This window comes from Ips typographus, linkage group LG2 (assembly GCF_016097725.1).
Source record: "Ips typographus isolate SLU linkage group LG2, UJ_Ityp_2.0, whole genome shotgun sequence".
In the NCBI taxonomy this organism is placed as follows: Eukaryota; Metazoa; Arthropoda; class Insecta; order Coleoptera; family Curculionidae; genus Ips; species Ips typographus.
Window position 1 is genome coordinate 865,639 of NC_138423.1, and position 15,915 is coordinate 881,553.

The 15,915-nt window shown below is 32.8% G+C and overlaps 2 protein-coding genes and 1 long non-coding RNA gene across 3 annotated transcripts; 1 reads left to right on the top strand and 2 right to left on the bottom strand.

Moving 5' to 3' along the window:
• Positions 1-211: 211 nt before the first annotated feature.
• Positions 212-4,953, bottom strand: LOC145724928 (cyclin-dependent kinase 20-like). The gene is made up of 5 exons (XM_081973420.1): positions 4,628-4,953; positions 4,345-4,527; positions 704-946; positions 417-644; positions 212-360 (listed from the first exon to the last, which is right to left on the bottom strand). The coding sequence occupies exons 1-5, from the start codon at positions 4,808-4,810 to the stop codon at positions 217-219; spliced, it is 981 nt and encodes a 326-aa protein (XP_081829546.1). The 5' UTR covers positions 4,811-4,953; the 3' UTR covers positions 212-216.
• A 2,706-nt stretch (positions 4,954-7,659) lies between these two features.
• Positions 7,660-11,136, top strand: LOC145724265 (ejaculatory bulb-specific protein 3-like). The gene is made up of 2 exons (XM_081972430.1): positions 7,660-7,889; positions 10,689-11,136. Exons 1-2 carry the CDS (start codon positions 7,706-7,708, stop codon positions 10,868-10,870), a joined length of 366 nt encoding a protein of 121 aa, XP_081828556.1. The 5' UTR covers positions 7,660-7,705; the 3' UTR covers positions 10,871-11,136.
• Positions 11,137-14,826: 3,690 nt separating this feature from the next.
• LOC145724604 (uncharacterized) lies at positions 14,827-15,474 on the bottom strand. The gene is made up of 3 exons (XR_014177052.1): positions 15,349-15,474; positions 15,144-15,288; positions 14,827-15,028 (listed from the first exon to the last, which is right to left on the bottom strand). It is a non-coding gene; the product is annotated as an uncharacterized LOC145724604 (long non-coding RNA).
• Between the last annotated feature and the right edge of the window lie 441 nt (positions 15,475-15,915).

The window sequence follows — 15,915 nt, forward strand, 5'->3', positions numbered from 1 at the left end:
GGTTTTCTGTAAAGTTTGAATTTGACAGTTTTCACTTTGACAGCCCATAACTCTGTTATTTTGACAGTTACAGGGTGGTTCAATATACCAATTTGTAGCCCTTGAAATTGTCTTTTGACCACCCTGTATAGAATATATAGTAAAACAACCATTTCTACCATTAACTACCAACGTAGGTACTTTTTTGTGCTAGCAATAGTAAATTCAACGGTATGACTAAAGTTTGTTTATTTCAATTAAAATTTTGTCAAAATCCTTCGCCTCGTAAGTAGGTAAGTCATTCACATAGTCCTTGGGATCGGGCATTTCTTTCAGTTTACATTGTGTAGGTTCTTCAAAGAAGAAACAGTGTTTCAGCGCCTGTAAGTAAAGTTAGTCTTTTAACAATGAGTTTTGTTAATGATTTCTATTATTACCTCTTGAGGTTTGAGTCTTTTTGTGCCATCATAAATAATAATTTTCTTCATCAAATCTAGAGTTGTTCCATCAGCACTAGGCAAAATCACACCCCACCTTTTCCCAGGACTTGATATGAAAGAGATCTTGTTGTAATCAGGCAAATCTTGCAGATCAGGCCAAGACTCTTCTGTTGGAGTACCTAAAGTACTTAACACGATAGCCAACTGTTCTATGTCAGTTTCGCCCTACATAAACACTTATCAGTTTAGTTTTAGATTCAGAAGATAATATGCTGGTTACAAACGGGAAATAAAGGGGTTGTATTAATCATTTCTCCTATGATACAGCCAACTGACCACATATCAACCGAAGGAGTGTAAGTTCTAGAACCGTACAACAATTCTGGTGCTCGGTACCATCTGGTGGCCACTTGGTGCGAATACTGCCGTTTATGCGATTCCAGTTCGTTGTAAATCCTTGCTAAACCAAAATCGGCTATTTTGAGTATCCCCTTCGGTGAGATCAGTAAGTTTGCTGGTTTGATATCCTGCACCATAATTTTATAATAAAAATGTTATTTTCACTTAAATTTATTAAGTAAAAATTGGAAAAGTAAAATTCAGTGTGATAGGAAAATTTACCAATTTTAACAATAAATTCCAATTTGGGTCTAATAGAAATTTGCTTAAAAGTTACCATTTAACTAAATTTCGGTCAATATTTGTTAAAATAAAATCCTGAAAAATAAAAACTTATTTAGATTGTCAAATTGGATTTTGAAATATTTCTTATTGTCTTATTGCTTTCAGAGTATTCAAACTGGATATTGGAAGCCTTCTTGCTGGCTTGAAGATGTTTTATTGCCTTCAAAATGTTCAAATTTTAAGTTGAAAGCACTTTGACTGTCTTCAATCTGTATTATTGCCTTCATATCTTCAAAATTTACTTTGGAAGCTCTCTTACTGTCTTGAAGCTGTCTCATTGTGTTCAGACTGTTGAAAATTGTCTTGGTTTCCTTTAATACTGTTGTGAAGCATTCTGACTGGCAGCAGATTGTCTAATTGGATTATGAAATCTTTCTTATTGTCTTATTACCTTCAGAATATTCAAACTGGATATTGGAAGCCTTCTTGCTGACTTGAAGATGTTTTATTGCCTTCAAAATGTTCAAACTTCAAGTTCACTGTCTTTTTTGCACTTTTACTGTCTTCAATCTGTGTATTGTTGCCTTCATATCTTCAAAATGTACTTTGGAAGCTCTCTTACTATCTTGAAGCTGTTTTATTAAAAGACTTTTTATTGTTTTAAAGCTTTTTTATTTAACTTGAAGCAGTTTTACCGCCTTGAAGCCTCCTTTCTCTAACGAAGCAAATTTTGCAATATTTAAGATGTTCTAAATTGATTCTGTAAGCTTTATTAGTCAGTAAGTCTTGAAGAATTATTTACTAACGATTGTCAAAATATCCTAAATTGATTATTATCTTGAAACCGTCTTTATTTAACTTGAAGCAGTTGTACTGTCTTCAAAATATTTTTTGACAGTTTTGACATTAGTGACAGATATCACACGTGGTGTCTAGAGAATAATTTAGCTAGGCAGTCACGTGACCACTGTCAAAACAACTGTCATCAATCTTAGAAACGCGTCTTGTATCTTGTATCGATATATACTGCAAGAAAACTTTTCTGAACCCTGATTTTTGTAACTTTTGAGCACAGTTTGACAGTCAGAGACTAAATCGTCTGTAAAACCCACTTGAAGTGAGAAAATGACTGTTTTAAGCACATTTTTGGAATCTTTATTAAGTTGCCTATCTAATAACCTGCAAAAACCCTACAAAATTTTGTACAGTCAGAGAGATAAAGGCGGTGTCAAAATTTGAACTGACAAAAACACAGTTTGAAAGGACAGTCAGGGATAAAATCGTCTGTAAAACCCACTTGAAGTGAGAAAATGCCTATTTTAAGCACATTTTTTGAATCCTCATTAAATTGCCTATCTAATCACTTGGAAAAACACTACAAAATTTGGTACAGTCAGGGAGAAAAGCGGTGTCAAAATTTGAACTGACATAAAACACAGTTTGAAAGCACAGTCAGGAACAAAATCGCCTGTAAAACCCACTTGGAGTGAGAAAATGCCTGTTTTAAGCACATTTTTGGAATCCTCATTAAATTGCCTATCTAATGACTTGGAAAACACTACAAAATTTGGTACCGTCAGGGAGAAAAGCCGTGTCAAAGTTTGAACTAATAAAAACACAGTTTGAAAAGACAGTCAGGGATAAAATCGTCTGTAAAACCCACTTGAAGTGAGAAAATGCCTATTTTAAGCACATTTTTTGAATCCTCATTAAATTGCCTATCTAATGACTTGGAAAAACACTACAAAATTTGGTAAAGTCAGGGAGAAGAGCCATGTCAAAGTTTGAACTAACAAAAACACAGTTTGAAAAGACAGTCAGGGATAAAATCGTCTGTAAAACCCACTTGGAGTGAGAAACTGACTGTTTTAAGCATATTTTTGGAATCCTCATTAAATTGCCTATCTAATCACTTGGAAAAACACTACAAAATTTGGTAAAGTCAGGGAGAAGAGCCATGTCAAAGTTTGAACTAACAAAAACACAGTTTGAAAAGACAGTCAGGGATAAAATCGTCTGTAAAACCCACTTGGAGTGAGAAACTGACTGTTTTAAGCACATTTTTGGAATCCTCATTAAATTTAATATCCAATGACCTAAAAAAAACACTACAAAATTTGGTACAGTCAGGGAAAAAAGCGGTGTCAAAGTTTGAACTGCTCGAAACACAGTTTGAAAGAACAGTCAGGAACAAAATCGTCTGTAAAACCCATTTGCAGTAAGAAAACGACGGTTTTAAGCACATTTTTGGAATCCTCATTAAATTTCCTATCCAATAACCTAAAAAAACACTACAAATTTTGTACAGTCAGAAAGAAAGGCGTTGTCAAAGTTTGACCTAACAAAAACACAGTTTGAAAGGACAGTCAGGGATAAAATCGTCTGTAAAACCCACTTGGAGTGAGAAAATGCCTGTTTTAAGCACATTTTTGGAATCCTCATTAAATTGCCTATCTAATGACTTGGAAAACACTACAAAATTTGGTACAGTCAGGGAGAAAAGCCGTGTCAAAGTTTGAACTAACAAAAACACAATTTGAAAGGACAGTCAGGGATAAAATCGTCTGTAAAACCCACTTGGAGTGAGAAAATGCCTATTTTAAGCACATTTTTGGAATCCTCATTAAATTGCCTATCTAATGACTTGGAAAACACTACAAAATTTGGTACCGTTAGGGAGAAAAGCGGTGTCAAAATTTGAACTGACATAAAACACAGTTTGAAAGCACAGTCAGGAACAAAATCGCCTGTGAAACCCACTTGGAGTGAGAAAATGCCTGTTTTAAGCACATTTTTGGAATCCTCATTAAATTGCCTATCTAATGACTTGGAAAAACACTACAAAATTTGGTACAGTCAGGGAGAAAAGCGGTGTCAAAATTTGAACTGACATAAAACACAGTTTGAAAGCACAGTCAGGAACAAAATCGCCTGTAAAACCCACTTGGAGTGAGAAAATGCCTGTTTTAAGCACATTTTTGGAATCCTCATTAAATTGCCTATCTAATGACTTGGAAAACACTACAAAATTTGGTACAGTCAGGGAGAAAAGCCGTGTCAAAGTTTGAACTAACAAAAACACGGTTTGAAAGCACAGTCAGGAACAAAATCGTCTGTAAAACCCACTTGGAGTGAAAAAATTACTGTTTTAAGGACATTTTTGGAATCCTCATTAAATTGCCTATCCAATAACCTGAAAAAACTAGAAAATTTTGTACAGCCAGGGAGAAAAACTGCCAGAAATACAGTATTTGTAATTTACGAGTAATTTAACCATCACTATTAGAATGTGCCTCCTTACCCGATGCATAATGTGATTTCTGTGCATAAACTCCACTCCTTGTAGTAGCATTTTAGAGTAACGTTTTGTTTGAGGTAAAGTTAGTTCAGTCTTCTTCAGGACGTCTTGTAAACTGCATGGTAAGAGTTCCATCACCAAAACCACAGAACTCCCCATGCTGGTAACATCAAGCAGTTTTACTATCTGTAAAGTTGCAAAAATGTATTTTGTTAGTGACAAATCAAGCAAAGCGGAGATTATTATTAAAAAAAAAACACAAATTATTACACATTAAAACACTCACGTTTTTAGCTTTCAGCACCCTTAAAGCACACATTTCTCTCAAAGTGTTTTTAGCAATTCCTTGGTCCGGATTCACGTTGATTTTCTTGAGAGCCACAGTTTTGTTAGTTTTCAAGTCCACACCCTGAAAAACACATCCGTGAGCTCCTTCACCAGCTCTTCCTGTTATTTTATAATCGTCCATGGTGGCTTAGAAAATAATTTCGTAAACCACCATCAAAGCATAATAGTTTATGTTTGTATTGCACGAGTTTACAGGGTCGCACAGCAACTTGGGGATCGATGTAACTAAAGATTTTATTTTGTCTGACAAGTTTATCTGTCATTTTTTACTTTATAGCTTATTGAAAAAAGGTAGGTTAACCCTTAACTGCACGAAGGTTTCCACTCGAATGCCACTATTTGTAAAAAAAATTTGAATGATTGTAACTTTTTTATTTGAACTCCTATAGCTTTCACTAATAGGTCATTAGAAAGAGGATAAAAAATACTACAAAATGAGCCAAAACTGGTCTCTCTAGCTCTTCATGTTACCGAGATATTGAATTTCAAAAAAGTAGTAAAAAAAAGACCCCTAATACTCCCCCATTCTTTTGATTTTTTTGAAAAATGAAAAATTTTAAAGTGCTTTTTTTGTACTTATTTCACTTAATTTAAGGTTCTTTGGTATAAATATTCCCTTTGCGGTACATTGGAACCCTCCTGGAGCAAAATAAAAAATTGCCAAAATTGCACTTTTTACAAAAATGAAATTATTCAATTTTTTATTGATTGTAACTTTTTTATTTAAACTCTTATAGCTTTCCTTAAAACGCCATTAGAAAGAGGATAAAAAATACTACAAAATGAGCCAAAACTGACCTCTCTAGCTCTTCATGTTACCGAGATATTGAATTTCAAAAAAGTAGTAAAAAAAGACCCCTAATACTCCCCCATTCTTTTGATTTTTTTGAAAAATGAAAAATTTTAAAGTCCTTTTTTTGTACTTATTTCACTTAATTTAAGGTTCTTTGGTATAAATATGGCCTTTACTGTGCATTGGAACCCTCCTGGAGCAAAATAAAAAATTGCCAAAATTGCACTTTTTACAAAAATTACATTTTTTCAATTTTTTTATGATTGTAACTTTTTTATTCAAACCCTTATAGATTTCACTAAAACACTATTAGAAAGAAGATAAAAAATACTACAAAATGAGCCAAAACTGACCTCTCTAGCTCTTCATGTTACCGAGATATTGAATTTCAAAAAAGTAGTAAAAAAAGACCCCTAATACTCCCCCATTCTTTTGATTTTTTTGAAAAATGAAAAATTTTAAAGTGCTTTTTTTGTACTTATTTCACTTAATTTAAGGTTCTTTGGTATAAATATGCCCTTTGCTGTGCATTGGAACCCTCCTGGAGCAAAATAAAAAATTGCCAAAATTGCACTTTTTACAAAAATTACATTTTTTCAATTTTTTTATGATTGTAACTTTTTTATTCAAACCCTTATAGATTTCACTAAAACACTATTAGAAAGAGGATAAAAAATACTACAAAATGAGCCAAAACTGGCCTCTCTAGCTCTTCATGTTACCGAGATATTGAATTTCAAAAAAGTAGTAAAAAAAGACCCCCTAATACTCTCCCATTCTTTTAATTTTTTTGAAAAATGAAAAATTTTAAAGTGCTTCTTTTGTACTTATTTTACTTAATTTAAGGTTCTTTGGTATAAATATTCCCTTTGCGGTACATTGGAACCCTCCTGGAGCAAAATAAAAAATTGCCAAAATTGCACTTTTTACAAAAATGAAATTTTTCAATTTTTTATTGATTGTAACTTTTTTATTTAAACTCTTATAGCTTTCCCTAAAACGCCATTAGAAAGAGGATAAAAAATACTACAAAATGAGCCAAAACTGGCCTCTCTAGCTCTTCATGTTACCGAGATATTGAATTTCAAAAAAGTAGTAAAAAAAGACCCCTAATACTCCCCCATTCTTTTGATTTTTTTGAAAAATGAAAAATTTTAAAGTCCTTTTTTTGTACTTATTTCCCTTAATTTAAGGTTCTTTGGTATAAATATGCCCTTTGCTATGCATTGGAACCCTCCTGGAGCAAAATAAAAAATTGCTAAAATTGCGCTTTTTACAAAAATGACATTTTTTCAATTTTTTAATGATTGTAACTTTTTTATTTAAACTCTTATAGATTTCACTAAAATGCCGTTAGAAAAAGGATAAAAAATACTACAAAATGAGCCAAAACTAGCCTCTCTAGCTCTTCAAGTTACCGAGATATTGAATTTCAAAAAGTAGTAAAAAAAAGACCCCTAATACTCCCCCATTCTTTTGATTTTTTTGAAAAATTAAAAATTTTAAAGTGCTTTTTTTGTACTTATTTCACTTAACTTAAGGTCTTTTTGTATAAATATGCTCTTTGCTGCGCATTGGAACCCTCCTGGAGCAAAATAAAAAATTGCCATATTTGCACTCTTTGTAAAAATCGCATTTTTCCAATTTTTGAATGATTATAACTTTTTTATTTGAACTCTTGTAGGTTTCACTAAAACGCCATTAGAAAGAGGATAAAAAATACTACAAAATGAGCCAAACCTGGCCTCTCTAGCTCTTCATGTTACCGAGATATTTAATTTCAAAAAGTAGTATAAAATGACTCCTAATACAGTCCTTATAAATATGCCCTTTGCTGTGCGTTGGAACCCTCCTGGAGCAAAATAAATCTAAATCTAATTTTAAATTAGAACTTTGACGGGGGTTTCTTCAAACACCACCTTGATGTTTACTAAGGTTTTTTCCAACCATTAATGCAATCAAAACGAGGCAAAAGTCAGATTATGTTAATTAGTTTCTTTGAATGCGTGACGTTATTTGGTCACTAATCACCTGGTTTTATTGAATGACGGTCAAGATAAACATGATTTTACAAAAAATTCCTTGCTAGAAGCGCGACAAACAAGATGTCCTCCAAAACGATTCTGTCCTTTTTTAACCAACTAATAAAACCATATAAGTTGCACGACACGTCCGGATTATCTGCATTTTACATTCAGGTGTTAAAAGGTATTGAAAATCAATATGAAATCTATTTTTGTTGTAATTTTTGCCGTGCAAATTGCGATTTGTTTTTCTCAAAAATACACGTCCAGGTATGACAATTTGAATCTGGATCAGGTTTTATCCAATAAGAGAGTGCTGCAAAATTATGTCAAGTGTATTTTGGATGAAGGGCCATGTACTGCTGAAGGCAGAGAATTAAAAAGTGAGTAATCAAATTTATATTGATACATTCGTAATGTTTATTACTGACCTTGTATTAGTATTATTTCGGTCATTGTCGCTACATTAATTCTAATGAGAACTGTCGCAATTACTCAAAAGAAACTACTCTCAAATTTATTAACGTAATTCAATTATCAATTGCAACTAAGTTTAAATAGTAGTTGAATTAGTAATTATTTCTGATGAACTACTCGAAATTCAACTAATCACGAATCGATAAACTAGTTAAAAATAAGTTAAATAATATATACATATAATTAATTATTATTGGCAAATGATAATAATGAATGGGATTTTAGTTTGTGCAGCAAAACGTATGTACGACATTATCAAATACATATATTACGTAACTAGTGCTGTAAGAAGCATTTTACGCACGATATGGAAAACGTTAAACTAATTCCATGAGTACGTGTGAAGTACTATACTTTACCTACGACCAAATGGAAAGTCCTGTTTTCGCAATTCATATAATTTAGAGTAACTTTTCATTAAAAAAAGTATATTTTCAACGTATTGACCTCATATTTGTACTAATCATAGGTATTATGCCACTAAGGAAAAAAATAATAACGGAATAAAAAAACTTCACAAATCATGTTACAAGGTTATTCTTAAAATAATTATTTATGGTAACATTACAGTTATTAAGAAGAAAGGGAAAACTTTCAGTAATATTACTTGATGTGTTTGCTATTGCAGATAATATTCTACACGAAGTGGTAGTTACCTAAAACTGTATGAACAATGCGTAAAGAGGTTCATTACGTAACAGAAAACTATGAGTAAATAGCTATTTACACTAAGGTCGTAGGTAAACAAAATAAAACATATTTTCTTGGCATCGATTTAATCGATAGACTAACATTATACAGGGTAATTCAAATTCGACCCTTACCATTGGGATCTCAGAAACCATAAGAGACACGAGAAAGTTTAAATTGAGGCAAAGTTGCACAATATAAAGCTCAAACAAATGCAGTTTTAAAAATTTCGATTTTCCGAGTACTTCCAAAGATATCCGAAAAAAACTGAAAATTTGATTTTTTGTTTTTATTTATTTCTGACCTTATTTAAAGAGATATCCGAAAACTAAAAGCATATTTCATTGCCACTTCTTGCTAGCTATTCGATGATGGATTCAGATTTGCCTCACGACGTTTCGTTTTTTGTCAGTCATCATCAACTTTCTTTTTTCTTATGGGCGCCATATTGGATTTTTAGCCCACCAAATAGTACGTTTTATTCTGATTTTAGTGATGTATAATAACTTATGATGTTACATCTACGGGTCGCGGTGCAAATTTAATAGAACTGTAATTTTAGTTTTTTTTTTTAATATAAGAAGTCGAAATTTAATAAAATACTGTATAAGACACGTGACTTAAACCGGTTTATTCACTAGAATAAATATGAATGAATAAAAAATGGTTTGTCACTTACTGTATAAATAATTATAAACTTGCACTTAACATTATAAAAAATTGAAATTTGGCAAAAAATGAAGTTCCTAAAATGATGATCTTTCTCTTGGAAACATAAATAAGCCTTTTAAGTTACAGATAATGCTAACAAATCTCTTTTTCTGATTAACCTAAATAGTTCAGCAATGCTTGTATAATAATAACATTTTCTGCGGGGGTTTCTTTTCTAGATACATTTTTAACTATGATTGACGCTCTAATGATCGTCTGAATTATCGTATTTGACAAGTACTGTCAAATAATGACATTTTTTAAAACGGCCCATTAACTCAAAGCCAATAACTAAAGTAAAAATAGTTTTTATTGAATTACTTTGTTATTTATGAAGCAAATCATAAGTTATTATACATCACTAAAATCAGAATAAAACGTACTATTTGGTGGGCTAAAAATCCAATATGGCGCCCATAAGAAAAAAGAAAGTTGATGATGACTGACAGAAAACGAAACGTCGTGTGGCAAATTTGAATCCATCATCGAATAGCCAGGAAAAAGTGGCAATGAAAAGATGCTTTTAGTTTTGGGATATCTCTTCAAATAAGGAGAGAAATAAATAAAAACAAAAAATCAAATTTTCAGTTTTTTTCGGATATCTTCGAAAGTACTCGGAAAATCAATCAAAATTTTTAAAACAGCATTTGGTTGAGCTTTAAATTGCGCAACTTTGCCCCAATTTAAACTTTCTCGTATCTCTTATGGTTTATGAGATCCCAATGGTGAGGGTCGAATTTGAATTACCCTGTATAATCTCACTAAATCGCTTTCATTAATAAACTCGTTGGTTAAATAACTATTAAGTCACGAGACATTTAAGTAAAACGAAAATAAACTGTATTCTTTTCAGTTAAAACAAAGTAGTCGAATTACTCTGAAAGCAATTATTCAATTACTTTAAAGCAGTTCAACTATTCAAAAAACTGCAACATCATTTACCAATTGCAGCTACTTTTGTTTGGTAAACTGAAAAATCAATTACAATTACTGCCTTTTGAAAAGTAATTAAAATTAAAGTTATCCTATCTATCGACTAGCTCTGATTTGCGGTAATAATACAACTATTTGCTGTGCAAAATTTATCTGTATAAGCATTCACTTCGAATAAGTGCTGTTGTTAGTGCCAAACACAGAAAAAAAATATGTTAGTCTTCTTGGGCACCTTGTAAAATTGTTACGATTAAATGCCATTAAGACATGTAGTAACTTGCTTTTCTTTGGGTAGTTTTGCCAAAATGTGTAATTTATCATACTGGTTTGAATTGACTTGATTTATAATAGTTTGTTATTGTATTTTTTAGCTCATATACCGGAGGCGGTGCGCACTAACTGTGCAAAATGTACTGAAAGTCAAAAAAATTTTGTACGAAGAGGCGCCCGACATTTAATGCAAAGTAGCCCACAGGACTGGCAAAGGATTGCCCGGAAATATGATCCTCAAGGACAGTACGTCTCTCAATTCCAACAGTTCCTCAAAGCTTAATAATAAATACTTAGAGATATGTTCTATAATTTCTATGAGGCGAGTTACTCATTTTCATTTTGCTTGTTGGGAATTCCGTCTCACCAAAAAAGGTTTTTTGAAAAAATAGAATTTAGTTTTCAGCTAAGTTGATAATAGTGCAAAATTCTATTTTTCCAACCAACCAATTTTTGAGAAACGGAATGCCCAACAAGCAAAACAAAATTGTTTTATTTTTGTTTTCATGTTAAATGTATAAAGTTAATATACTAACTTATTGACTATAATTTTTTAGTGTCCTGTACGTGAATCTCTCTTAAATAGTTATTTTTGCAACAAGTGCAAATCGAACATCTTTTTTGCACGCAAGTGGAAGTTTTTCAACGGACTTTTGCATAGGTTGCATATTACATTTTTTATAAAATCGAATTGTTTGATGACAAAAGCACAGCAAATATAGCATAGTGCACAAAGAGTTTGTTGCCCTAGTACAAAAAAGAGAAACATTTTGCACTAAAAATTATTAAAAAATGAAAACATATCGCAAAAACGACTTTATTGCACTAGTGCAAAAAAGAATAACTTTTTGCACTAATAATCTCTTTCTGAAGAAACAATTTGTGACATTTTAGCTAAACTGTAACAAAAAACAAAACACATTTTACTAAGTAAAATTCTATCTAATATGGGTCCCTAAAAACTGATGATGGTTGTCAAAAACTGAGACCTTTTGTCATTAATGATAATGCTACGTTATAAAAAGACAAAAAATGACACAGTAAAATTTCACATTGGTTTTGGTTTTAAAATGTCAATGATGTCACGTGAAGAATTGTCAAGTGACTTAACTAACAGAGAATTGTTGAGCTGTTATTTTCAAGATATACTTATATTTTGAGATTTACTATTTTCAATAAACTGCCAATTTATTAGACACCGTAATTAGAAAAAATAGACCATTTCAAAAATTTAAAAATTCATTATGGAGCCCATAAGAAAAATCAAAGTTTATGATGGTAACTAAAAACCGAAACGTCGGAACTGAAATTTGATATTATCACGTTGTAGAGGAGAAAAAGTGACAATGGTAAAGAGTCTTTTGTTTTCAGTTATCTTATGAAATAAATAAGTAAAAAAATAAAAACTAATTTCCAATTGATTAATATTAATATTATTAATATCTCCGGAAGTACTAAGAATTTTTAAATTTTTAAAGTGGTATTTTAATCGACTTCTAATTGCTCAAGTTTGCCCTAATTTAAACTTCCTTGTATCTCTTCAAATAACCGAGTTCCCATGGTGAGGCTCGTAAAACGGACACCCTGTATATATCGTACAAAAAAGAAGAATTTTAAACGGAATACACTTTTGGTTATTTTTTTAAAAATATGTTTATGTATAATGTTACGTCTAAATATCAATCCCAATTCATTATTTTCAGCATTACGAATTGCTGGTAAATCCCTGGGTAACCCCCCAGGTTAAATTGTCAGAGACCTACAGAACCATTTTGAAAGTGCCAGAGACCTCTAAGTGCTCCTTAAAACCTTCTAAAAACTACCAGAGACCTCTATCAGTGTCTTGAACCTTCTCAGAGGCCTACAAAACCGTTTGAAAGTGTCAGAAACTTCTAAGTGCTCCTGATAACTCTCTGAAAACTGCTAAATGCCTCTATAAGTGTCTTAAACCTTCTCAGAATTGTTTTAGTTTGCCAGAGGCATCTAGGGCCATTTTGAAAGTGCCAGAGACCACTAAGTGCTCCTGAAAACCTTCTAAAAACTACCGGAGACCTCTATCAATGTCTTAAACCTTCTCAGAGTTGTTTTAAATTGTCAGAGGCCTACAGAACCATTTGAAAGTGTCAGAAATTTCTAAGTGCTCCTGATAACTCTCTGAAAACTGCTAAATGCCTCTATAAGTGTCTTAAACCTTCTCAGAATTGTTTTAGTTTGCCAGAGGCATCTAGGGCCATTTTGAAAGTGCCAGAGACCTCTAAGTGCTCCTGAAAACCTTCTAAAAACTACCGGAGACCTCTATAAGTGTCTTAAACCTTCTCAGAGTTGTTTTAAATTGTCAGAGGCCTACAGAACCGTTTGAGAGTGTCAGAAATTTCTAAGTGCTCCTGATAACTCTCTAAAATATGCTAAATGCCTCTATAAGTGTCTTAAACCTTCTCAGAATTGTTTTAGTTTGCCAGAGGCCTCTAGGACCATTTTGAAAGTGCCAGAGACCTCTAAGTGCTACTGAAAACCTTCTAAACACTACCAGAGACCTCTATCAGTGTCTTAAACCTTCTCAGAGTTGTTTTAAATTGTCAGAGGCCTACAGAACCATTTGAAAGTGTCCTAAGCCTCTAAGTGCTCCTGAAAATCTTCTAAAAACTACCAGAGACCTCTATCAGTGTCTGAAACCTTCTCAGAGTTGTTTTAAATTGTCAGAGGCCTACAGAACCGTTAGAAAGTGTCAGAAACTTCTAAGTGCTCCTGATAACTCTCTGAAAAGTGCTAAATGCCTCTATAAGTGTCTTAAACCTTCTGAGAATTGTTTTAGTTTGCCAGAGGCCTCTAGGAGGATCATTTTGAAAGTGCCAGAGACCTCTAAATGCTACTGAAAACCTTCTAAAAACTACCAGAGACTTCTATCAGTGTCTTAAATCTTCTCAGAGTTGTTTTAAATTGTCAGAGGCCTACAGAACCATTTGAAAGTGTCCTAAACCTCTAAGTGCTCTTGAAAACCTTCTAAAAACTACCAGAGACCTCTATCAGTGTCTGAAACCTTCTCAGAGTTGTTTTAAATTGTCAAAGGCCTACAGAACCATTTGAAAGTGTCAGAAACTTCTAAGTGCTCCTGATAACTCTCTGAAAAGTGCTAAATGCCTCTATAAGTGTCTTAAACCTTCTCAGAATTGTTTTAGTTTTTCCAGAGGCCTCTAGGAGGATCATTTTGAAAGTGCCAGAGACCTCTAAGTGCTCCTGAAAACCTTCTAAAAACTACCAGAGACCTCTATCAGTGTCTTAAACCTTCTCAGAGTTGTTTTAAATTGTCAGAGGCCTACAAAACCGTTTGAAAGTGTCAGAAACTTCTAAGTACTCCTGATAACTCTCTGAAAAGTGCAAAATGCCTCTATAAGTGTCTTAAACCTTCTCAGAGTTGTTTTAAATTGTCAGAGGCCTACAGAACCATTTGAAAGTGTCAGAAACTTCTAAGTGCTCCTGATAACTCTCTAAAATGTGCTAAATGCATCTATAAGTGTCTTAAACCTTCTCAGAATTGTTATAGTTTGCCAGAGGCCTTTAGGAGGATCATTTTGAAAGTGCCAGAGACCTCTAAGTGCTACTGAAAACCTTCTAAAAACTACCAGAGGCCTCTATCAATGTCTGAAACCTTCTCAGAGTTGTTTTAAATTGTCAGAGGCCTACAGAACCATTTGAAAGAGTCAGAAACTTCTAAGTGCTCCTGATAACTCTCTAAAAAGTGCTAAATGCCTCTATAGTGTCTTAAACCTTCTCAGAGTTGTTTTAGTTTGCCAGAGGCCTGTAGGACCATTTTGAAAGTGCCAGAGACTTCTAAGTGCTACTGAAAACCTTCTAAAAACTACCAGAGACCTCTATCAATGTCTTAAACCTTCTCAGACTTGTTTTAAATTGTCAGAGGCCTACAGAACCGTTTGAGAGTGTCAGAAATTTCTAAGTGCTCCTGATAACTCTCTAAAATATGCTAAATGCCTCTATAAGTGTCTTAAACCTTCTCAGAATTGTTTTAGTTTGCCAGAGGCCTGTAGGACCATTTTGAAAGTGCCAGAGATCTCTAAATGCTACTGAGAACCTTCTAAAAACTACCAGATACCTCTACAAGTGTCTTAAACTTTATCAGCATTGTTTTAATTTGGATCATTTTAAAAGGATTATTAAAATAAATATTTCTTACGGTGCAAATGTGAAGAAGGGACATAAGATTTCAAGAATTTCATGAAAGAATTCAATATTAAATTTTACTTTAAAAGTTTACACTACAAGAGCTACATTTCAATGCAAAGCACAATACAAGATTACATAGAAAATTCGTCAATTTCTACAGGTGATCCTAGTTCCTGTTGATGGCCGTGCTCGTGTCCATGTCCGTGTCCATCTCCATGCCCAAGTCCTGTATCTTCATTTTGTCCACGTCCACGTTCAGGTCCTGAAAACATTTTATAATATAGCCTGTTTAAAAGCATGCAAAAAAAAACAAAAAAATTGTTATTTTTTTAAGACAAACTAGATTCTGAGCATTTAATTTTATTAAAATTGGTTACCTGTATGCCGATTTCCTGAAGGTCCAATGTGTTCGCTGCCAAATTGTTTTGGACCATAATGGTTTATAGTGCCGATGTTTGGAACTGGAGATGCTGATCCTTGCTTCAGAACAGATAGCACTACCAGAATTGTGACGGAGAAAACCTATAAATTTGTATTATACCAGACAATCACTGAAATGAGTTTTTTATTTGGCAAACTTACGAAAATTCTATTCAAGTTGGACATAATGCTGAATAGTTAATCAATCTGAGTCTGAGCTCATTTTATATACTCGTTGGTAACCATACAGATTTTGAATATCACAGCCTCTAGATTCAGTCAAAATGAAAAAAAAATCTTTACATCCCGCTTGTAAGAATGACTTCAAATTTATTGTATGTATTAGCTGGCCAAAGTATTTTTTCAGTAAAAAAGGAAAAAAAGTAAAGTTTTAATAGGAAAAACTGATCTACAAATCATAATAGTCAAACACCAATATTTGTGTGTTTCATCAAAGGTCAGTTAAGTCAAACATTACTACAACACTATGTAAATACCATAGGTATTGTTTTTGTTTTAAATCTTGGCCTTACAAGTATTCTAGAGTTGTTCCGTATTTATACAGTGCGTTCCAAAATCAAACCATTATGAGTAATTCTCGGTTTAGTTCCTTATCTCAAATACTACATTAAGTATTAGGAACTTCCATAATGTTTCTAGTAAGTAAAGTTTTGCTCAACATCCATCTAATATCGTGTCGTTTTTAACCTCACTCTAGTAACTAAAAAC